This window comes from Pseudophryne corroboree, chromosome 9, assembly GCF_028390025.1.
Source record: "Pseudophryne corroboree isolate aPseCor3 chromosome 9, aPseCor3.hap2, whole genome shotgun sequence".
NCBI classification, from domain to species: domain Eukaryota; kingdom Metazoa; phylum Chordata; class Amphibia; order Anura; family Myobatrachidae; genus Pseudophryne; species Pseudophryne corroboree.
In genome coordinates this window covers 360152162-360177128 of record NC_086452.1, presented here as the reverse complement: position 1 = coordinate 360177128, position 24967 = coordinate 360152162, and the positions used below count along the sequence as shown (strand labels likewise).

The window sequence follows — 24967 nt, the reverse complement described above, 5'->3', positions numbered from 1 at the left end:
GACACAAACACCGGGCCCATCTAGGAGTGGCACTGCAGTGTCACGCAGGATGTCCCTTCCAAAAAAACCTCCCCAAACAGCACATGACGCAAAGAAAAAAAGAGGCGCAATGAGGTAGCTGTGTGAGTAAGATTAGCGACCCTAGTGGCCGACACAAACACCGGGCCCATCTAGGAGTGGCACTGCAGTGTCACGCAGGATGGTCCTTCCAAAAAACCCTCCCCAAACAGCACATGACGCAAAGAAAAAAAGAGGCGCAATGAGGTAGCTGACTGTGTGAGTAAGATTAGCGACCCTAGTGGCCGACACAAACACCGGGCACATCTAGGAGTGGCACTGCAGTGTCACGCAGGATGTCCCTTCCAAAAAACCCTCCCCAAACAGCACATGACGCAAAGAAAAAAAGAGGCGCAATGAGGTAGCTGTGTGAGTAAGATTAGCGACCCTAGTGGCCGACACAAACACCGGGCCCATCTAGGAGTGGCACTGCAGTGTCACGCAGGATGTCCCTTCCAAAAAACCCTCCCCAATCAGCACATGATGCAAAGAAAAAGAAAAGAAAAAAGAGGTGCAAGATGGAATTATCCTTGGGCCCTCCCACCCACCCTTATGTTGTATAAACAAAACAGGACATGCACACTTTAACCAACCCATCATTTCAGTGACAGGGTCTGCCACACGACTGTGACTGATATGACGGGTTGGTTTGGACCCCCCCCAAAAAAGAAGCAATTAATCTCTCCTTGCACAAACTGGCTCTACAGAGGCAAGATGTCCACCTCATCTTCACCCTCCGATATATCACCGTGTACATCCCCCTCCTCACAGATTATCAATTCGTCCCCACTGGAATCCACCATCTCAGCTCCCTGTGTACTTTGTGGAGGCAATTGCTGCTGGTCAATGTCTCCGCGGAGGAATTGATTATAATTCATTTTAATGAACATCATCTTCTCCACATTTTCTGGATGTAACCTCGTACGCCGATTGCTGACAAGGTGAGCGGCGGCACTAAACACTCTTTCGGAGTACACACTTGTGGGAGGGCAACTTAGGTAGAATAAAGCCAGTTTGTGCAAGGGCCTCCAAATTGCCTCTTTTTCCTGCCAGTATAAGTACGGACTGTGTGACGTGCCTACTTGGATGCGGTCACTCATATAATCCTCCACCATTCTATCAATGTTGAGAGAATCATATGCAGTGACAGTAGACGACATGTCCGTAATCGTTGTCAGGTCCTTCAGTCCGGACCAGATGTCAGCATCAGCAGTCGCTCCAGACTGCCCTGCATCACCGCCAGCGGGTGGGCTCGGAATTCTGAGCCTTTTCCTCGCACCCCCAGTTGCGGGAGAATGTGAAGGAGGAGATGTTGACAGGTCGCGTTCCGCTTGACTTGACAATTTTGTCACCAGCAGGTCTTTCAACCCCAGCAGACCTGTGTCTGCCGGAAAGAGAGATCCAAGGTAGGCTTTAAATCTAGGATCGAGCACGGTGGCCAAAATGTAGTGCTCTGATTTCAACAGATTGACCACCCGTGAATCCTTGTTAAGCGAATTAAGGGCTGCATCCACAAGTCCCACATGCCTAGCGGAATCGCTCCGTGTTAGCTCCTTCTTCAATGCCTCCAGCTTCTTCTGCAAAAGCCTGATGAGGGGAATGACCTGACTCAGGCTGGCAGTGTCTGAACTGACTTCACGTGTGGCAAGTTCAAAGGGCATCAGAACCTTGCACAACGTTGAAATCATTCTCCACTGCACTTGAGACAGGTGCATTCCATCTCCTATATCGTGCTCAATTGTATAGGCTTGAATGGCCTTTTGCTGCTCCTCCAACCTCTGAAGCATATAGAGGGTTGAATTCCACCTCGTTACCACTTCTTGCTTCAGATGATGGCAGGGCAGGTTCAGTAGTTTTTGGTGGTGCTCCAGTCTTCTGTACGTGGTGCCTGTACGCCGAAAGTGTCCCGCAATTTTTCTGGCCACCGACAGCATCTCTTGCACGCCCCTGTCGTTTTTTAAAAAATTCTGCACCACCAAATTCAAGGTATGTGCAAAACATGGGACGTGCTGGAATTTGCCCATATTTAATGCACACACAATATTGCTGGCGTTGTCCGATGCCACAAATCCACAGGAGAGTCCAATTGGGGTAAGCCATTCCGCGATGATCTTCCTCAGTTGCCGTAAGAGGTTTTCAGCTGTGTGCGTATTCTGGAAAGCGGTGATACAAAGCGTAGCCTGCCTAGGAAAGAGTTGGCGTTTGCGAGATGCTGCTACTGGTGCCGCCGCTGCTGTTCTTGCGGCGGGAGTCCATACATCTACCCAGTGGGCTGTCACAGTCATATAGTCCTGACCCTGCCCTGCTCCACTTGTCCACATGTCCGTGGTTAAGTGGACATTGGGTACAACTGCATTTTTTAGGACACTGGTGAGTCTTTTTCTGACGTCCGTGTACATTCTCGGTATCGCCTGCCTAGAGAAGTGGAACCTAGATGGTATTTGGTAACGGGGGCACACTGCCTCAATAAATTGTCTAGTTCCCTGTGAACTAACGGCGGATACCGGACGCACGTCTAACACCAACATAGTTGTCAAGGACTCAGTTATCCGCTTTGCAGTAGGATGACTGCTGTGATATTTCATCTTCCTTGGCAAAGGACTGTTGAACAGTCAATTGCTTACTGGAAGTAGTACAAGTGGGCTTACGACTTCCCCTCTGGGATGACCATCGACTCCCAGCGGCAACAACAGCAGCGCCAGCAGCAGTAGGCGTTACACGCAAGGATGCATCGGAGGAATCCCAGGCAGGAGAGGACTCGTCAGACTTGCCAGTGACATGGCCTGCAGGACTATTGGCATTCCTGGGGAAGGAGGAAATTGACACTGAGGGAGTTGGTGGGGTGGTTTGCGTGAGCTTGGTTACAAGAGGAAGGGATTTACTGGTCAGTGGACTGCTTCCGCTGTCACCCAAAGTTTTTGAACTTGTCACTGACTTATTATGAATGCGCTGCAGGTGACGTATAAGGGAGGATGTTCCGAGGTGGTTAACGTCCTTACCCCTACTTATTACAGCTTGACAAAGGGAACACACGGCTTGACACCTGTTGTCCGCATTTCTGGTGAAATACCTCCACACCGAAGAGCTGATTTTTTTGGTATTTTCACCTGGCATGTCAACGGCCATATTCCTCCCACGGACAACAGGTGTCTCCCCGGGTGCCTGACTTAAACAAACCACCTCACCATCAGAATCCTTCTGGTCAATTTCCTCCCCAGCGCCAGCAACACCCATATCCTCCTCATCCTGGTGTACTTCAACACTGACATCTTCAATCTGACTATCAGGAACTGGACTGCGGGTGCTCCTTCCAGCACTTGCAGGGGGCATGCAAATAGTGGAAGGCGCATGCTCTTCACGTCCAGTGTTGGGAAGGTCAGGCATCGCAACCGACACAATTGGACTCTCCTTGTGGATTTGGGATTTCAAAGAACGCACAGTTCTTTGCGGTGCTTTTGCCAGCTTGAGTCTTTTCAGTTTTCTAGCGAGAGGCTGAGTGCTTCCATCCTCATGTGAAGCTGAACCACTAGCCATGAACATAGGCCAGGGCCTCAGCCGTTCCTTGCCACTCCGTGTGGTAAATGGCATATTGGCAAGTTTACGCTTCTCCTCCGACAATTTTATTTTAGGTTTTGGAGTCCTTTTTTTTCTGATATTTGGTGTTTTGGATTTGACATGCTCTGTACTATGACATTGGGCATCGGCCTTGGCAGACGACGTTGCTGGCATTTCATCGTCTCGGCCATGACTAGTGGCAGCAGCTTCAGCACGAGGTGGAAGTGGATCTTGATCTTTCCCTAATTTTGGAACCTCAACTTTTTTGTTCTCCATATTTTATAGGCAGAACTAAAAGGCACCTCAGGTAAACAATGGAGATGGATGGATTGGATACTAGTATACAATTATGGACGGACTGCCACGGTTAGGTGGTATAAAAAAACCACGGTTAGGTGGTATATATTGTAATACAATTATGGATGGACGGACTGCCTGCCGAGTGCCGACACAGAGGTAGCCACAGCCGTGAACTACCGCACTGTACACTGGTTGATAAAGAGATAGTAGTATACTCGTAACAACTAGTATGACTGACTATGACGGTATAAAGAATGAAAAAAAAACCACGGTTAGGTGGTATATATTGTAATACAATTATGGATGGACGGACTGCCTGCCGAGTTCCGACACAGAGGTAGCCACAGCCGTGAACTACCGCACTGTACACTGGTTGATAAAGAGATAGTAGTATACTCGTAACAACTAGTATGACTGACTATGACGGTATAAAGAATGAAAAAAAAACCACGGTTAGGTGGTATATATTATAATACAATTATGGATGGACGGACTGCCTGCCGACTGCCGACACAGAGGTAGCCACAGCCGTGAACTACCGCACTGTACACTGGTTGATAAAGAGATAGTAGTATACTCGTAACAACTAGTATGACTGACTATGACGGTATAAAGAATGAAAAAAAAACCACGGTTAGGTGGTATATATTGTAATACAATTATGGATGGACGGACTGCCTGCCGAGTTCCGACACAGAGGTAGCCACAGCCGTGAACTACCGCACTGTACACTGGTTGATAAAGAGATAGTAGTATACTCGTAACAACTAGTATGACTGACTATGACGGTATAAAGAATGAAAAAAAAACCACGGTTAGGTGGTATATATTATAATACAATTATGGATGGACGGACTGCCTGCCGACTGCCGACACAGAGGTAGCCACAGCCGTGAACTACCGCACTGTACACTGGTTGATAAAGAGATAGTAGTATACTCGTAACAACTAGTATGACTGACTATGACGTATAAAGAATGAAAAAAAAACCACGGTTAGGTGGTATATATTATAATACAATTATGGATGGACGGACTGCCTGCCGACTGCCGACACAGAGGTAGCCACAGCCGTGAACTACCGCACTGTACACTGGTTGATAAAGAGATAGTAGTATACTCGTAACAACTAGTATGACACTATGACGGTATAAAGAATGAAAAAAAAACCACGGTTAGGTGGTATATATTATAATAATACAATTATGGATGGACGGACTGCCTGCCGAGTTCCGACACAGAGGTAGCCACAGCCGTGAACTACCGCACTGTACACTGGTTGATAAAGAGATAGTAGTATACTCGTAACAACTAGTATGACTGACTATGACGGTATAAAGAATGAAAAAAAAACCACGGTTAGGTGGTATATATTGTAATACAATTATGGATGGACGGACTGCCTGCCGAGTTCCGACACAGAGGTAGCCACAGCCGTGAACTACCGCACTGTACACTGGTTGATAAAGAGATAGTAGTATACTCGTAACAACTAGTATGACTGACTATGACGGTATAAAGAATGAAAAAAAAACCACGGTTAGGTGGTATATATTGTAATACAATTATGGATGGACGGACTGCCTGCCGAGTTCCGACACAGAGGTAGCCACAGCCGTGAACTACCGCACTGTACACTGGTTGATAAAGAGATAGTAGTATACTCGTAACAACTAGTATGACTGACTATGACGGTATAAAGAATGAAAAAAAAACCACGGTTAGGTGGTATATATTATAATACAATTATGGATGGACGGACTGCCTGCCGACTGCCGACACAGAGGTAGCCACAGCCGTGAACTACCGCACTGTACACTGGTTGATAAAGAGATAGTAGTATACTCGTAACAACTAGTATGACACTATGACGGTATAAAGAATGAAAAAAAAACCACGGTTAGGTGGTATATATTATAATACAATTATGGATGGACGGACTGCCTGCCGACTGCCGACACAGAGGTAGCCACAGCCGTGAACTACCGCACTGTACACTGGTTGATAAAGAGATAGTAGTATACTCGTAACAACTAGTATGACACTATGACGGTATAAAGAATGAAAAAAAAACCACGGTTAGGTGGTATATATTATAATACAATTATGGATGGACGGACTGCCTGCCGAGTGCCGACACAGAGGTAGCCACAGCCGTGAACTACCGCACTGTACACTGGTTGATAAAGAGATAGTAGTATACTCGTAACAACTAGTATGACTGACTATGACGGTATAAAGAATGAAAAAAAAACCACGGTTAGGTGGTATATATTATAATACAATTATGGATGGACGGACTGCCTGCCGACTGCCGACACAGAGGTAGCCACAGCCGTGAACTACCGCACTGTACACTGGTTGATAAAGAGATAGTAGTATACTCGTAACAACGAGTATGACACTATGACGGTATAAAGAATGAAAAAAAAACCACGGTTAGGTGGTATATATTATAATACAATTATGGATGGACGGACTGCCTGCCGACTGCCGACACAGAGGTAGCCACAGCCGTGAACTACCGCACTGTACACTGGTTGATAAAGAGATAGTAGTATACTCGTAACAACTAGTATGACACTATGACGGTATAAAGAATGAAAAAAAAACCACGGTTAGGTGGTATATATTATAATAATACAATTATGGATGGACGGACTGCCTGCCGACTGCCGACACAGAGGTAGCCACAGCCGTGAACTACCGCACTGTACACTGGTTGATAAAGAGATAGTAGTATACTCGTAACAACTAGTATGACTATGACGACGGTATAAAGAAAGAAAAAAAAATACCACGGTTAGGTGGTATATAATTATACAATTATGGATGGACGGACTGCCTGCCGAGTGCCGACTGCCGACACAGAGGTAGCCACAGCCGTGAACTACCGCACTGTACTGTGTCTGCTGCTAATATAGACTGGTTGATAAAGAGATAGTATACAACAATATACTACTATACTGGTGGTCAGGCACTGGTCACCACTAGTCACACTGGCAGTGGCACTCCTGCAGCAAAAGTGTGCACTGTTTAATTTTAAATTAATATAATATTATGTACTCCTGGCTCCTGCTATAACAACCTGCAGTGCTCCCCAGTCTCCCCCACAATTATTATAAGCTTTTATACATTGATGTGCAGCACACTGGGCTGAGCTGAGTGCACACAGACTGAGTCACACTGTGTGACTGCTGTGTATCGTTTTTTTCAGGCAGAGAACGGATATAGCAGAGAACGGATATATTAAATAAAAGTTAACTTAACAACAACTGCACTGGTCACTGTGGTAAACTCTGTCTGCACAATCTCTCTCTCTCTCTCTCTCTTCTAATCTATTCTAATGGAGAGGACGCCAGCCACGTCCTCTCCCTATCAATCTCAATGCACGTGTGAAAATGGCGGCGACGCGCGGCTCCTTATATAGAATCCGAGTCTCGCGAGAATCCGACAGCGTCATGATGACGTTCGGGCGCGCTCGGGTTAACCGAGCAAGGCGGGAAGATCCGAGTCGCTCGGACCCGTGAAAAAAAAAGTGAAGTTCGTGCGGGTTCGGATTCAAAGAAACCGAACCCGCTCATCTCTAGTTAAGACCCTATGGAGAGGTGGCGCTTGGAGATGATGTCATTTCAAAGCTCAGGCAGAAGAGAAGGTCTGGCAATAACCTGGGTCCAGCCTGCAATTTAAATGTGTTTCAAGTCTCTGTGATGCCAGCTTGAAATTTGTTGTGTTCAGTGCTCCGGGCTGGACCCTGGGGTTGTGGTATGAAAACAGGATTAGTGATCTTGTTATTATTAAGGTAGTTTGTCTGTCAGAACAGTGGTTCCTAAACTGTCTCTGTGAACTGATCACAAGAGTCCTACTGTAGGTCAAGCATTTCAATATTTAGATACTTATGAAAATGTATTACACTAAGAAAATTGTGCTTTCCTGCCATCCCTAGGTTCAGTTTTGTGGTGTGGTCATGGCTGTGCTTTAGTCCACGTTGCTTTTGATTAGCATCCATCAGCCCTGGTTTTGCCTGTCATGTAGCAGAAGAGGAGAAAATAAAATAAAAGCATGGTGTAGTAGAAGCCGAGGAGAACCAAGCGTTGTGGGAGCAAATTGGAGAAAAAGGATGGCGACCAGATGGGATGGGGACAAAGAGGCAAAGGGACACATACAGGTTGTAGACAGAGAGATTAATAGTAAAATGGTGAAAGATACACAGAGGGGGAGCAGAGACACAGAGGATGGGACAAACATGGGGAGTTGGTGGAGTCAGGAGTGGGCAAGGGACAAGAGGTCATTTTACTTACATTAAAGTCTGCCTTTTACCAGGATCTGGAACTCTGTAGGAAGATGCACAGAAGAGGAGGATGTATGGGTAGTTCAGGAGGTGGAGTGCACAGGCACGTCCTAAACCATTGTGTTAGAGTTAAGAAGTAACTGCAATGTGCCTTTGAGTTCATTGTTCGTTGGCTAACATGTTATGTTCCTGTTCACAATTAAGTGCCCAAAATATTCACTGCTAGTACACAATGCCTGATTTGGGCGACACAGACCACCAAACTGTGGTATTGCCCACATCATAGCCAAGTCTATCAAGTGTTTTAATGACAAACTAGGGTATGTATTGTGTTTATATGATGTCTCTCATCACTGGTTATAATCATTTCTTAAGAGAAAGCGCCTTTCCAGAAATTGCAGCTTTGAACTTCCTTATCATACGGGGTAGATATACATATATTTTTTAGGTATACCACAGAATCTTACCCAATATACTGTATTTTCTATAACTATTAGCCCATGAAATATTGTGTCAATAACACCTTGAAAAAGCAAAGCAGTGTCTTCTCTCTTCATTTTTTTAAAGATACCTTTATAGAGCAAATTGCAGGTTTCTATAGCAACAATGATGGTTCATTGCAAATGATCTATTCTCGATCTATCTACTTGCATACACTTGTAAATCCAAGTTTAAATATGTGTCCGATTGTAAAATTCTGTATGTTGTATCTTTAATTAAACTAGATATGTATGAAATGTGTGTTGCACAGGTGTTTAGCAATTTACAGCAGCAATTCCTCTGCAGCATGTTTTTTTCCATAAATGTTTTTATTGAAGCCATCTGAGAAAAGTACCTTTTACATAACCATAACAAATATGTAATGTAGAAACAATACAGGCACAAGTTGAAAGTGTCACTGGCCTAGACTGAGGGTGTTGTGAACTCGGGGATTCTTCAGATGGTTGGGAAGAGGAACCACAACTGAGCTGGAAAAGGGGAGGCCTAATATAGGATTTCCTCATACAGGACGCTGACAGTGGAGTTTGATGAAATATTGAAGAGTTTTATTGCAGGGAAAACAACTTAAAGTCAAATGACAAAAGGAATAAATGTGGGAAATGTCCAGACCCACTGAGGGGTTTTATGAGCAGGATTAGAGATGCTGGTAACTGAGGAAACCGTGGGTGATGTTTAAAGTCACTGATAACTTATAAATAATGATAAAGGCACAGATGGATAAAGAACTTGTGAGCGGTGACAGAGACGCTGATGATGTGAAGAACTGAAGTGCAGGGGTTTTAGACGCTGTTATTTTGTAGAACTTGAGAACGGTGACTGAGACGCTGATGATATGAGGAACTGAGGTGCAGGGGTTTTAGACGCTGTTATTTTGTAGAACTTGAGAACGGTGACTGAGACGCTGATGATGTGAGGAACTAAAGTGCAGGGGTTTTAGACGCTGTCATTTTGTAGAACTTGAGAACGGTGAATGAGACGCTGATGATATGAGGAACTGAAGTGCAGGGGTTTTAGACGCTGTTATTTTGTAGAACTTGAGAACGGTGACTGAGACGCTGATGATATGAGGAACTGAAGAGCAGGGGTTTTAGACGCTGTTAATTTGTAGAACTTGAGAACGGTGATTTAGGCCGGCAGCCACACTGATTCCTAGGAGCACTGGTGACTGGACCGCAGAGAGATATACTGGCCGCTGAGTACACTGGAACCGGTGCAGCGAACTGGCAGACTGGAAATGCCGGAGACACTGGAGTACAACTGCAGAGATCCTTGCCGGGAACAAGAGCGCTGGCATCTACGTCAGGGAAAGACGATACTCAGGCACTGAGGCTCCGTCCGGCATCAGACTTTGAATTCCCCGCCACCGCTGGATTGGCGGAGCAGTCAGATGACGTCACCCGCCCCCCCGTCCACGTGAAGCCGGGTGTCATGGCGGCGCCCATGCCCCGGAGAACCGCCGGGAGCCGCGCCAGCCAGACGCCGGAGCCCGTGGCCCACCGAAGGCAGAGGCCGCAACACCGACCAGCAGACACGCAGGGGTAAGCGCGGCGAACGCCGCCTCTGGTGTGTGACAGTACCCCCTCCTCCAGGAGTGGCCCCTGGACACTTTCCAGGTTTTGTTGGATGTCTGGAATGGAACATCCGCACCAGTCGGGGAGCCGTAACTTCAGTAGCTTTGACCCAGCTCCTTTCCTCGGGGCCAAAACCTTTCCATTCCACCAAATACTGTAGATTCTTGTGAAGATAGCGAGAATCAAGAATAGCTTTGATCTCAAAGTCCGTACCCTCTTCAGCCTCTGCAGAGATTGGCCTTGGGGACTTGGAATGAAACCGGTTGAAAACAAGAGGGCGAAGAAGAGAGACATAGAAGGAATTTGGTATCCGGAGATGGGAAGGCAATCCCAATTTGCAGGCAACCGGATTCAAAACTTGTAACACGGGATAAGGACCAATGAACCTTGGAGCGAACTTCATAGTGGGCACCTTTAAACGAAGATTGCGGGTAGAGAGCCATACCCTGTCACCAACCTTGTATTGAGGAGCTGCCCGTCGCTTCCTATCCGCAAAGAACTTGTAGCGACTGGAAACTCTCTTGAGATTGTCATGGACTCGAGTCCAGATTTGACTAAAATGCCGGAGAGTAGAGGCTGCAGCAGGAACTTCTTCTGGAGGACAAATGGGTAATTCTGGAACTTGGGGATGAAATCCGTAATTAATGAAAAATGGAGACTCACCAGTCGAGGAGTGATATAAATGATTATGGGCAAACTCGGCCCAAGGCAACAACTCCACCCAATTATCTTGTGAGGGTGAGAGGTAAACACGGAGAAAAGACTCTAGATCTTGATTGACGCGTTCAGTTTGCCCATTGGTCTGTGGATGGTAAGCAGATGAAAACTTGAGTTTTATTTGTAGGGCCGTGCAGAGGGCTCTCCAGAATCTTGCCGTAAACTGTACCCCTCGATCCGAGACTATTTCCAGAGGTAACCCGTGCAGGCGGAAGTGTTCCCGAATGAATAACAAAGCCAACTTAGAAGCTGATGGTAATCCGGTCAACGGAACAAAATGTGCCATCTTAGAGAATCGGTCGATAATCACCCAGACGGTGTTATGACCCTTAGAGAGAGGCAGTTCAGTAACAAAATCCATAGAGATATGAGTCCAAGGCCTCTTAGGAATGGACAATGGGTGCAACAACCCCGCAGGAGGCAGACGAAGAATTTTGTGCTGAGCACATTGAGGACACGAGTTGACATATTGTTAGGGTCTCCTGCCCTGTGCTGCCACGTCGTCATGGCAACCGGGAGACAAGTGCTAGCGGAGTAACCTGAGCGCAGCTGATACTCCGGTTCGGGTCTTTTGCTGTGCAGTGGTTACAGGCATGGGATCCGGTGCTGGTTTTTGTGCTCACAGTCTGTGAGGTCTGAGGGAGGCGTGGACAGCACCTGCTTTATAAGGCCTCTTCTCAGGTTAAGCAGATGCTGCTGAATCTTTGTTGGTTAGTCAGTTCCTGAAAGTTAGCCAGTACTGTGTGGCTTTGTATTTTGTTGTTGCTTACTGCAAATAGGCCTGGGCATTTGGTACTACACTCTGCCAATCCAGACCTAGCAGTAAGACTGGAGTCAGTCGTTTAGCCTGCTGAGGTTCTTTTGCTATTCTGTGAACCCAGCAGGTTTGTGGCTGTACTTTCAGACCTGCCTGCATAATCCTCTCTCACTGTGCAGGGCGTCCATGTGTCAGTTTAGTGGCAGTAAGCTGAACCTGGGCCCTGCAAGTGAGAATTAGGATTGTGGAGACTCTCCTTGTGTCTATTATTCCATCTCTGACCAAGGAGTTTACTGCCACACCCGTTGGTAACCCTTTAGGGTTTTGCTGTTGCCCTTAGCAACAGCATTTCGGGTTCTCTACGTATTAAAACACAACATCTTGCTTTTTCCATCTGAGCATTTCTAATACTAGGGAGACACCCAGTTTCTTAGCCTCTGGGCTTCTCTGTTCACTCTGTGTTGGTTTTGTTACCCTATCACCTTCTGTGTACGTTATGTCATATTTCCCAGTCTGTCTGTGAGTTCATTTGTTTTGCATCCCTCTCTGTTCAGACACCAGTACATTCCTACAGGCACTGGTGTGTATAACAGTTCAAACACCAGTACATTCCTGCAGGCACTGGTGTGCATAACATATTCAGCAGCCCAATACTCCTGTTGATATTTTGTGGGAATATGGAGCATACCCCTCAAAATACGTTGCAACAGGTGGTCGATCAGGTGCAGGTCCTGACTCGTCAATTTAATGATTTGTCCATTAAAATGCACACCTCCCAGGCCGCTGGCGGAGCTCCCGCAGCAGCAGCACCTTCAGGGGTTAAGGAGCCGAAAGTAAATCTTCCGGATCGTTTTTCTGGAGATCGCTCGCAGTTCTTTTGTTTCAAGGAGAGCTGCAAGTTATATTTCCAGCTTAGGCCTCAGTCTTCTGGGTCAGAGATTCAGCGGGTGGGCATAGTGATTTCCTTGCTACAAGGAGACCCACAGGTCTGGGCATATGGGTTGCAGCCTGACTGTCCGTCGCTTAAAAGTGTTGATGCTTTTTTTACGGCACTGGGCATGTTGTATGATGACCCTGACAAGACGGCCTCAGCCGAGGCTCAGATTTCGATCCTTAAGCAAGGGCGAAGGCCAGTTGTGGTTTATTGTACGGAGTTTCGGAGGTTGGCCCATGATACCCAGTGGAATGACCCAGCCCTGAGACACCAGTACCGAAGAGGTCTTTCTAACCAGATAAAAGACCAACTGGTACAATATCCCTTGCCTGATAGCTTGGATCAGCTCATGCAGTTATCCATCCGGGTGGATAGACGGCTGAGAGAGCGTAGGCTTGAAAGGGAGACCGAGGTTTCCTTCATTCCCAAGGGAACCTCAGACTCTGAGGAATTTTCCGAGGAGCCTATGCAGATTGGGGCTACCCGCCTCTCCTCGCGTGAGAAGACGCGGAGGAGACAGCAGGGGTTGTGTTTGTACTGTGGGAATAAGGGTCATGTGGTAGTATCATGCCCAGAAAAGCCGGAAATCTTCAGGGCCTGAGGGTGATGGGAAATATCCTGTCAGGCCAGAAGTCAGAATTTCCCAAGAAGACTTTTATCATTCCGGTGACCTTGAAGATCCTCGGTCAAACTGTCAAGACTGAGGCCTTTGTGGACAGTAAGGCCGACGGGGTTTTTATGGACCGCCAATTCGCCCTGAAACACTCTGTTTCCTTAGTACCCTTGGCGTCGGAAATTGAGATTTGTGGGTTAAACGGGGAACCATTATCCCAGGGTAAAATTACCTCTTGCACTAGCCAGATTTCTTTGTTTATTGGAGCCACACACTCTGAAAAATTGTCCTTTTATGTGACTGTCTGTACTTTTGCCCCATTGGTGTTGGGGTTACCCTGGTTAAGGGCCCACAATCCTCAATTTGACTGGGTCTCTGGGGAGATTCTTAGTTGGGGTACTGATTGTTTCAGGAGTTGCTTGAGCCTTCCAGTCAGGCTCTCGCAGCTAAATTTGCCAGGATTGCCAGGGTGTTATGCAGATTTTGCGGACGTGTTCTCCAAAAAAGTTGCAGAGGTACTACCTCCCCATCGCCCCTATGACTGTGCCATTGATTTGTTGCCGAATGCTAAGCTTCCCAAGAGCAGGTTGTACTCCCTGTCACGTCCTGAGACTCAGGCTATGGCAGAGTACATTCAGGAGAACTTGGCTAAAGGATTTATCAGACCTTCACAGTCTCCAGTTGGGTCGGGGTTCTTCTTCGTGGGTAAAAAGGACGGTTCATTGCGACCCTGCATCGACTTCAGGGAATTGAACCGTATCACGATTAAAAACTCATACCCACTGCCTCTCATTTCGGTCTTGTTTGACCAGCTTCGTACTGCCACCATTTTTTCTAAGATTGACCTACGCGGTGCGTACAATCTAATCCGAATAAGAGAGGGGGATGAATGGAAGACTGCCTTTAATACCCACTCAGGGCATTATGAATATTTGGTGATGCCTTTTGGGCTCTGTAATGCCCCGGCAGTCTTCCAGGATTTCATGAACGATGTGCTCAGGGAATATTTGGATAGATTCTTAGTTGTATACTTAGATGACATCCTAATCTTCTCCCATTCCCTGGAGGAACATCGGAAGCATGTACGCTTAGTCCTCCAGAAACTCAGAGACCACCGGCTTGGGGCGAAGCTGGAGAAGTGCGAATTTGAAGTTCAGCAAATCGCATTTCTAGGATATATTATCTCCCCAGAAGGTTTCCAAATGGAGGGTTCCAAGGTACAGGCAGTCCTGGATTGGGTGCAGCCCACTAGTTTGAAGGTGCTTCAGCGTTTCCTGGGCTTTGCAAATTTTTATAGACGATTTATCGCTGGATTTTCGTCTATAGTGGCGCCCTTGGTGGCACTCACTAAGAAAGGGGCGGATGTTGCTCACTGGTCTCGTGAGGCCAAAGCGGCTTTTGCCCGTCTCAAAAGGGCATTTGTCTCGGCCAAGGTGCTGCGACACCCAGATCCAGAGCGTCCTTTTGTGGTGGAGGTGGATGCCTCTGAGATGGGTATTGGGGCAGTGCTCTCTCAGATGGGAGTGTCTGATAATCGCCTTCATCCCTGTGCTTACTTTTCCCGTAAATTTTCGCCTGCCGAGATGAATTATGACGTGGGTAACCGGGAATTGTTGGCTATTAAGGATGCACTCGAGGAGTGGAGACACTGGCTTGAGGGGGCTAAGTTTGTGGTCTCAATTCTCACCGACCATAAGAATTTGGCATATTTAGAGTCAGCGAAGCGTCTCAATGCCAGGCAGGCACGATGGGCTTTGTTTTTTGCTCGCTTTAATTTTTTGATAACATATCGCCCTGGGTCAAAAAACATCAAGGCTGATGCGCTCTCGCGGAGTTTTGCTCCAATCCAGGAGACCACCGAGGAGCCGTTGCCCATTGTGTCCCCATCATGTATTAAAGTGGGCATTACCCAGGACCTCTTGTCATTAGTCCTTAGAGCACAGGAGCAGGCTCCTCCAGACCTTCCGGTAGGTCTTTTGTTTGTGCCTCCTAGGTTAAGACAGCGAGTGTTCCTGGAATTCCATGCCAAGAAGTCGGCAGGTCACCCGGGTATTGCCAGAACTCGGGAGTTGCTATCTAGGGCGGTGTGGTGGCCCTCGGTGGCTAAGGATGTGGATCAGTGGGTTCGGGCATGTGACATCTGTGCCCGAAATAAGACTCCTAGAGGGGTTCCTGTTGGCCCATTACATCCACTCTCTATTCCATCTAAGCCATGGACCCACATTTCAATGGATTTTGTTGTGGACTTGCCCAAATCCTCTGGGATAACAGCCATCTGGGTTGTCGTTGACAGGTTTTCGAAGATGGCGCACTTCGTTCCACTGGTTGGGCTACCATCGGCCAGACGCCTGTCTGAATTATTTATGCTGCATGTTGTGCGCCTCCACGGGTTGCCACTTGATGTGGTCTCTGACCGCGGATCCCAGTTTGTGGCCAAATTCTGGAGGGCATTTTGTTCCGATCTCCAGATTTCTGTCAGCTTGTCGTCAGGCTACCATCCGCAGTCTAATGGGCAGACTGAAAGGGTGAACCAGACCTTGGAGCAGTTCCTCAGGTGTTATGTCTCCAAGTGTCAGACTGACTGGGTTGCTCATCTGTCAATGGCGGAGTTTGCCTATAACAACGCGGCTCACTCTGCTACAGGGATCTCTCCCTTCCTTTGTGTGTATGGGCATCATCCTAAGGCCAATTCTTTTGACCCCCTGGACTCCACGCCTGGTGGTTCCTCTGTCGTTTCGGTCCTTAGAGGTATTTGGAGGAAAGTGAAGAAAGCCCTTGTGTCTGTGTCATTAGTGACCAAAAGGGTTTTTGATAAGCGGAAAAGACCCTGCAGCTTCAAATTAGGAGACTTCGTCTGGTTGTCTACCAAGAATTTGAAGTTGAAACAGCCATCTCATAAGTTAGGCCCCCGGTTCATCGGCCCTTATAAGATCACCAGGGTTATCAATCCGGTGGCATTTCAGTTAGATCTGCCCCGTTCTTTGGGTATCAATAAAACATTTCATTGTTCCCTTTTAAAACGGGCGATTAGTAATCCTTCTTCCAGAGGAAGACCTTCCCCTCTTCTGATACGTGGCCAGAGGGAGTTTGTTGTTGAAAGGATTCTTGACTCCAAGATGGTTCGGGGTCGGCTGTCATTTTTGGTGCACTGGAAGGGGTATGGCCCGGAGGAGCGGTCGTGGGTGCGCAGTTGTGATCTTCATGCCCCCAGACTGATACGCTCTTTCTTCTCGCAGTTCCCCGATAAACCCGGTGGTAGGGGTTCTTTGACCCCTCGTCAGAGGGGGGGGGGTACTGTTAGGGTCTCCTGCCCTGTGCTGCCACGTCGTCATGGCAACCGGGAGACAAGTGCTAGCGGAGTAACCTGAGCGCAGCTGATACTCCGGTTCGGGTCTTTTGCTGTGCAGTGGTTACAGGCATGGGATCTGGTGCTGGTTTTTGTGCTCACAGTCTGTGAGATCTGAGGGGGGCGTGGACAGCACCTGCTTTATAAGGCCTCTTCTCAGGTTAAGCAGATGCTGCTGAATCTTTGTTGGTTAGTCAGTTCCTGAAAGTTAGCCAGTACTGTGTAGCTTTGTATTTTGTTGTTGCTTACTGCAAATAGGCCTGGGCATTTGGTACTACACTCTGCCAATCCAGACCTAGCAGTAAGACTGGAGTCAGTCGTTTAGCCTGCTGAGGTTCTTTTGCTATTCTGTGAACCCAGCAGGTTTGTGGCTGTACTTTCAGACCTGCCTGCATAATCCTCTCTCACTGTGCAGGGCGTCCATGTGTCAGTTTAGTGGCAGTAAGCTGAACCTGGGCCCTGCAAGTGAGAATTAGGATTGTGGAGACTCTCCTTGTGTCTATTATTCCATCTCTGACCAAGGAGTTTACTGCCACACCCGTTGGTAACCCTTTAGGGTTTTGCTGTTGCCCTTAGCAACAGCATTTCGGGTTCTCTACGTATTAAAACACAACATCTTGCTTTTTCCATCTGAGCATTTCTAATACTAGGGAGACACCCAGTTTCTTAGCCTCTGGGCTTCTCTGTTCACTCTGTGTTGGTTTTGTTACCCTATCACCTTCTGTGTACGTTATGTCATATTTCCCAGTCTGTCTGTGAGTTCATTTGTTTTGCATCCCTCTCTGTTCAGACACCAGTACATTCCTGCAGGCACTGGTGTGTATAACAGTTCAAACACCAGTACATTCCTGCAGGCACTGGTGTGCATAACACATATTCTTGAACGTCCTTCTTCATAGTGTCCCACCAGTAAGATCTTCGTAGAAATTCCCACATCTTTTGAACTCCCGGATGGCCAGAAGACTTGGAAATGTGAGCCCACTGCAACAATCTTGGTCGAAATTTAGCTGGCACGGACATTCTTCCAGGAGGAGGACCCAACGCAGTGGGAGCCGCAGAAATAGAGACAGGGCTGAGGATCAACGCCTTTTCAACGGAATTCTCCTCATCCGAAGCCATTAAGGAACGGGATAGGGCATCCGCCTTAGTGTTAAGAGTTCCAGCCCGGTACTTAATGACAAACGAAAATTGAGCAAAGAAGAGCGCCCATCTTGCTTGACGGGGATTCAAGCACTGGGCCGTCTTAAGATACAGTAAATTCTTGTGATCCGTGAAAATCGTAATTAGGTGTTTAGCCCCTTCCAAAAGATATCTCCATTCTTCTAAGGCAGATTTTATTGCCAACAGCTCTTTGTCTCCAATGGTGTAATTTAATTCAGCAGGGGAGAACTTGCGAGAATGGAAGCCACATGGATGTAACTTCCCATCTGAAGCATACTGCGAAAGTACGGCACCTATGCCTACCGTAGAAGCATCAACCTCCAGAAAGAATGGTTTTAGAAAGTCTGGTTGCTGAAGCACCGGAGCGGTCATAAAGGCTGCCTTCAACTGGGCGAGCGCTGCTACAGCTTCAGAGGACCAATGGCTTGGGTCAGCCCCTTTCTTGGTTAGGGCAGTAATAGGCGCCACAATAGTAGAGAAACCCCTTATGAATTTCCGGTAGTAATTTGCGAACCCTAGAAACCGTTGTACTGCTTTCAAGGAAAGAGGCTGAGTCCAGTCCCGAATAGCAGAAAGTTTCTCCGGATCCATACGCAACTCCGTACCTGAAATAATGTAGCCCAGAAATTGAATAGAGGGGACCTCAAAGGTGCATTTGGAAATCTTGCCGTAAAGATGGTTCTCTCGCAACCGAAGGAGTACCTCCTTAACTTGTATTCTGTGCTCAGTGAGATTCTTCGAAAATATCAGGATATCATCCAAATATACCACCACATTTAGGTATAACATGTCCCGAAAGACTTCATTAATGAATCCCTGAAAAACAGCGGGGGCGTTGCTGAGGCCAAACAGCATTACCAGGTACTCATAATGCCCGTCCCTAGTATTGAAGGCCGTCTTCCATTCGTCCCCTTGTCGGATACGTATCAAGTTATAAGCTCCCCTTAAGTCGAGCTTAGTGAAGACTCGAGCTCCGCGAACTCTATCGAAAAGCTCCGTGATGAGCGGCAGAGGATACTTATTCTTAATGGTGACATCATTTAGACCACGATAATCGATACATGGCCTCAGGCCTCCGTCTTTTTTCTTCACAAAGAAGAAGCCTGCTCCCGCTGGGGAAGTAGAGGGGCGGATGAATCCCTTCTGCAGATTAGACTTGATATATTCTGACATGGCTTGAGTCTCAGGTACTGACAAAGGATAGGTACGACCTCGAGGTGGCATTTTCCCCGGAATGAGCTCAATAGGACAGTCCCAAGGTCTATGCGGTGGTAACTTATCGGCCGCCTGTTCCGAGAAAACATCTGTAAACTCCCGATAAGCCTCTGGAATAAGCTCTACATCCGACTTGGATGATGCACGAAGCGGGTAGACAGGAGTAAGACAATTCAAATGACAGAATGGACTCCAAGAAATTATCTGTGTCGACCTCCAGTCGACGTGAGGGTTGTGTAACTTGAGCCAGGGAAGACCAAGGACGAGATCGTGAGACATCTCCTGAATCACAAGGAACTCCAGATGTTCTTGGTGCAAAGCTCCCACTTGCAGCTTGATTGGCGTTGTATGACTTGTAATCAGAGCATTAGGAATTTGGGTACCATTAATAGCAGTTATCGTAATAGGTCGTTCGACCGACTGTAACTTCAAACCCAGATTCTGGGCACAGGAAAGGGAAATAAAATTCCCCGCAGCTCCTGAATCCAACAGTGCCTCAACGGTTTTGAATTCAGACTCAGAAAACAGAGATACAGAAAGCAGACAGTCCACTGCCGTAGAAGATTGAGAAACAACCCCTAGCTTAACTTCTCCAGAACAAGCTAGGACTGCCCGTTTTCCCGGGCGAGACTTGCAAGACTTGAGGAAATGATCCGCGGCTCCACAGTAGAGGCAAAGTCTACCCTCACGCCGACGCTGACGCTCTTCTGGGGACAGCCGAGACCGATTAATCTGCATGGGTTCGTCTGGACTGGAATTAACTGTTTGCTTAGAAGGAAGAGATCGGAGTCTCAACCGGTCTGACCGACTACGTTCACCACCTCGTTCCTGCATACGAAGATCCACCCTTACACAGAGTGAGACCAACTGTTCCAAGGAATCTGGCAGATCTCTAGTAATCAATTCGTCTTTTAAACGATCCGAGAGCCCGTTCCAAAAAGCAGCCCGAAGGGCATCATTATTCCAGCTCAGTTCAGAAGCTATAGTTTGAAAGTGAATTACATACTGTCCCACTGTATGAGAGCCTTGTCGAACTCGGTGCAAGTCAGCTGAGGCAGCAGTCGTCCGGCCAGGCTCGTCAAAGATCCTTCGGAACGACGTAATGAAGTTGGTATAACTAGAGACTAACGGATCAGATCGCTCCCACAACGGTGACACACACTCCAACGCTGAACCCTCAAGCAAAGAGATAATGTATGCCACTTTAGACCGATCAGTAGGGAAGTTATGTGAGAGGAGTTCGAAGTGTACCTCACACTAATTGAGGAATCCACGGCAATTTTTCGGATTTCGGATTCCCGTTATAACGAGGAGGAGTGGGAAGCTGAAGGCGTGACCTGGTTCCAGACAAGGAGGGAACATTGCCAGATACAACCACTGGAGCGGATACTGGAACTGGAGCTGGAACCACTGAAGCCAGCTAAGTCTGGATTTGATCCAGCCGGCCAGATAACTCCTGGAGATAATGCATCACCTGATTCTGTGCTGCTTCCTGACTCTGTACTCGGGAAACCAGGTCCTGCATGGCGCTTGCCTCTGGGTTCCGATTCCCCGGGTCCATGTGGCCTGAGTATACTCTCACTGGCCTAGACTGAGGGTGTTGTGAACTCGGGGATTCTTCCGATGGTTGGGAAGAGGAACCACAACTGAGCCGGAAAAGGGGAGGCCTAATATAGGATTTCCTCATACAGGACGCTGACAGTGGAGTTTGATGAAATATTGAAGAGTTTATTGCAGGGAAAACAACTTAAAGTCAAATGACAAAAGGAATAAATGTGGGAAATGTCCAGACCCACTGAGGGGTTTTATGAGCAGGATTAGAGATGCTGGTAACTGAGGAAACCGTGGGTGATGTTTAAAAGTCACTGATAACTTATAAATAATGATAAAGGCACAGATGGATAAAGAACTTGTGAGCGGTGACAGAGACGCTGATGATGTGAAGAACTGAAGTGCAGGGGTTTTAGACGCTGTTATTTTGTAGAACTTGAGAACGGTGACTGAGACGCTGATGATATGAGGAACTGAGGTGCAGGGGTTTTAGACGCTGTTATTTTGTAGAACTTGAGAACGGTGACTGAGATGCTGATGATGTGAGGAACTAAAGTGCAGGGGTTTTAGACGCTGTTATTTTGTAGAACTTGAGAACGGTGACTGAGACGCTGATGATATGAGGAACTGAAGTGCAGGGGTTTTAGACGCTGTTATTTTGTAGAACTTGAGAACGGTGACTGAGACGCTGATGATATGAGGAACTGAAGTGCAGGGGTTTTAGACGCTGTTAATTTGTAGAACTTGAGAACGGTGATTTAGGCCCGCAGCCACGCTGATTCCTAGGAGCACTGGTGACTGGACCGCAGAGAGATATACCGGCCGCTGAGTACACTGGAACCGGTGCAGCGAACTGGCAGACTGGAAATGCCGGAGACACTGGAGTACAACTGCAGAGATCCTTGCCGGGAACAAGAGCGCTGGCATCTATGTCAGGGAAAGACGATACTCAGGCACTGAGGCTCCGTCCGGCGTCAAACTTTGAATTCCCCGCCACCGCTGGATTGGCGGAGCAGTCAGCATGTTTTACGTTTATATGCCTTTCTTACGTATCAGTTTTCAATCACTGATGGTACAGTGGGGGCAGATGTATTAAGCCTGGAGAAGTGATAAAGCAGTGGTAAGTGTAATGTGATAACGCACCAGCCAATCATTATGGGTTATTAAAATGACAGTTTGGGGCTGACTGGCTGGTGCATTATCACCTTCCACTTCTCCAGGCTTAATACATCTGCCCCAGTATCTCTTATATACTTATTGTCATGTAGGGGTAAATTTGCTAAAGCTTCTAAAACAGAGAATTGGTAATGTTACCCATAGCAACCAATCAGATGCTGTCTATATATTGCCTTTTAGAAAATGATAGACAGGATCTGATTGGTTGCAATGGGCAGAATCACCAATTCTCTGTTTTAGAAGCTTTAGTAAATGTACCCCCTAGAGTGAAGAATGTGCATGTGAATATGCTACATTATATGAGTTCAGCAATCAGCATATGAATTGACAAAATTATGAAAATAGTTTAATGAACTTGTATTACTTTTTAAATATGTTAATGAGGATTTAAAAAGTTTTCTATTTGTATTGCAGCTAAGCTATGGCCCTCATTCCGAGTCGTTCGCTCGGTAATTTTCATCGCATCGCAGTGAAATTCCGCTTAGTACGCATGCGCAATAATCGCACTGCGACTGCGCCAAGTAATTTTACAATGAAGATAGTATTTTTACTCACGGCTTTTTCTTCGCTCCGGCGATCGTAGTGTGATTGACAGGAAATGGGTGTTACTGGGCGGAAACACGGCGTTTTCGGGGCGTGTGGATAAAAACGCTACCGTTTCCGGAAAAAACGCAGGAGTGGCCGGAGAAACGGGGGAGTGTCTGGGCGAACGCTGGGTGTGTTTATGACGTCAAACCAGGAACGACAAGCACTGAACTGATCGCAGATGCCGAGTAAGTCTGAAGCTACTCTGAAACTGCTAAGTAGTTTGTAATCGCAATATTGCGAATACATCGGTCGCAATTTTAAGAAGCTAAGATACACTCCCAGTAGGCGTAGGCTTAGCCTGAGCAACTCTGCTAAATTCGCCTTGCGAGCGATCAACTCGGAATGAGGGCCTATGTTCATTAGGATCATATGTAGTGGGTTTTGAATAAATTAAGGATATGGGTTTGTACAGTATATGGTAGATATATTGGGGCAGATGTATTAACCTGGAGAAGGCATAAGGAAGTGATAAACCAGTGACATGTGTAAGGTGATAAAGGCAGCAGCCAATCAGATCCTAACTGTTAATTTACATATTGGAGCTGATTGGCTGGTCTCTTTATCACCTTGCACATATCACTGGTTTATCACTTCCTTATGCCTTCTCCAGGTTAATACATCTGCCCCATTATTCTTATCTACACCCACACTGTAATGGTCATTCACAAAAGAGTAGAAGTGCGGGCCTGTAGCTTTTTGGATGTTACTTGTGGGTTTTTTTGTGGGAATTCATCTATTATTTGTATAGTATTAAGTATTTATATCTGAAAGAAGTAAGTTATATTTACAATGTAAAGATCACTATTGATCACTGTAAAGATCACTGTATTGTGTACATTTTGGAGGCCTATCTCCTAACACACATGGACAGTGAAGGATACTTAGCATTAGAGAGGGAGGCGGTAATAAGAGACATTTGAAGCAAAGGGGACACAAGTGATCATGGAAAAAATAGAGGTTGTGGACATGGCTTTAGCAGCAAGCATGAGAGAGGAGGGGTTAGAAAGAGTGGTTGAAGTATTTTAGGTTTGGGGAGAGTCTGGTTTGGGAGGTAAAAAAATTATTTGAGACTTGAGTGAGAGGAATAGAGAGTAGTGGAGCTAGGGTAAACATCATCATGATGATGATGTGTAAGATGCATGGAGTGGAAGTGTTGTTGAGGGCTTTATATGTAAGTAGGGTGTATAGCTAGAACTGAATTCTGAAGGCTATGGAGGACCACTGAATGCATATGCAAATAAGTAAAACAAATGATAAGTGGCAGGAGAAGAAGAGTAGTTTAACCACAGCAGTCAGGATGGATTGTAGAGAGGATAGGCAGGAGGAGGCTATGCCAGTGATAAAGAGGTTGCAGAAGTGCAGGCAGCAAATAATGAGACCTAAACAATGGTTTTGCTCACTTCTTGAAAAAGGAAGAATCGTTTGTTGTTGAGTGAAGTTCACTGGGTGGTGACAGAGAAGGTGGTAGGTAGGGTGAAGTGGATCAGGTGATAGGATATTTCATGGGGGATGGAGAGATGTGATTTGACATCGGTGAAAAGGCGCTGGTGATTGTGTAAGGTGAAGATGAAATATTTTAATTTGATTTGTTTGTTGAGGGAAAGTTACTATAATAGGAAGTGAAAATGAATTTGAACTGAATGTAGTCACTTATGTGACGTTAGAGACTTAGAGTGTATGTAGAGTGGCATTTTCTCCAATGGTGCTCTGCAGAGACGGATCATTTTTGAAGACATAGAGTCAGGGAGGATTGCCAGAGTTGGAGTTTGGAAAACTAGAGATGAAGTGAGATAGCTGGGGCTATTTCATCAAGATCATATGTGAGTAATTTACAGTATTGTAGAGAAAGACGTCAGCATTCAGGCAAGGCCGAGACAGCAGCATTTGAGGCAAGACTAGCGTTTTAGATAGGATGAGAATAAGGGAAACAGAGCTAATATGATAGAAAAATTTAAAATCATCAAATACATTAACATACTTCAAGATGCAGTGAAGTAAAGAAATATACTGTATATCCATCTTTTTTCAGATCGTGTGAAAGCTCAAACTACCAATTGAGAACATTAAAATAATTTATTGATGCATGAAACAAACAAAAGGTCATTATAAGGATCAGAAAAAAATATATATTGTAACTAGTCAAAAAGATTTAGATTCTCTGCCATCAAATTCTTTGTTCATAAAAAAACAAATTTGTTGTTTGTACAGTTTTTTTCTGAATATAGTTGCATTATTTTACATCCACACTTACTTTTTTGCTTTGTAGGATTTGTTACTGCTTAATGAAGATAAATCGCAATTATTGCATACAAGCTTCACATATCAAGATCCAGGTATGGTCTCTTTTTATTTACTGTAGTTCAAATAAATCTCTTGATCCGCTGAATACATATTTATATGCAACATTGATGGGATAGTTTTACCTAAATATTCATATACTGTGCAGTATTATTCATATACTGTGCATTATTATTCATATACTGTGCATTATTATCGTGAATAAGTTATATGGAAAATGACTATGGGCCTAATTCAGACCTGATCGTAGCAGCAAATTTGTTAGCAGATGGGCAAAACCATGGGGCTAATTCAGACCTGATCGGTGTTGTGAGTGTTCGTCGGACAGCGACGGATT

At 46.2% G+C, this 24967-nt stretch overlaps 1 protein-coding gene across 10 annotated transcripts in view; it reads left to right on the top strand.

Moving 5' to 3' along the window:
* ENTHD1 (ENTH domain containing 1) overlaps window positions 1–24967 on the top strand; it is a 284474-nt gene that overhangs the window by 190756 nt on the left and 68751 nt on the right. For all 10 annotated transcript variants that reach the window (XM_063938823.1, XM_063938824.1, XM_063938822.1 and 7 more), the window contains one exon: window positions 24599–24665. In XM_063938823.1, the coding sequence (XP_063794893.1) occupies window positions 24599–24665 (67 nt within the window). The remainder of the gene's footprint in view (window positions 1–24598; window positions 24666–24967) is intronic.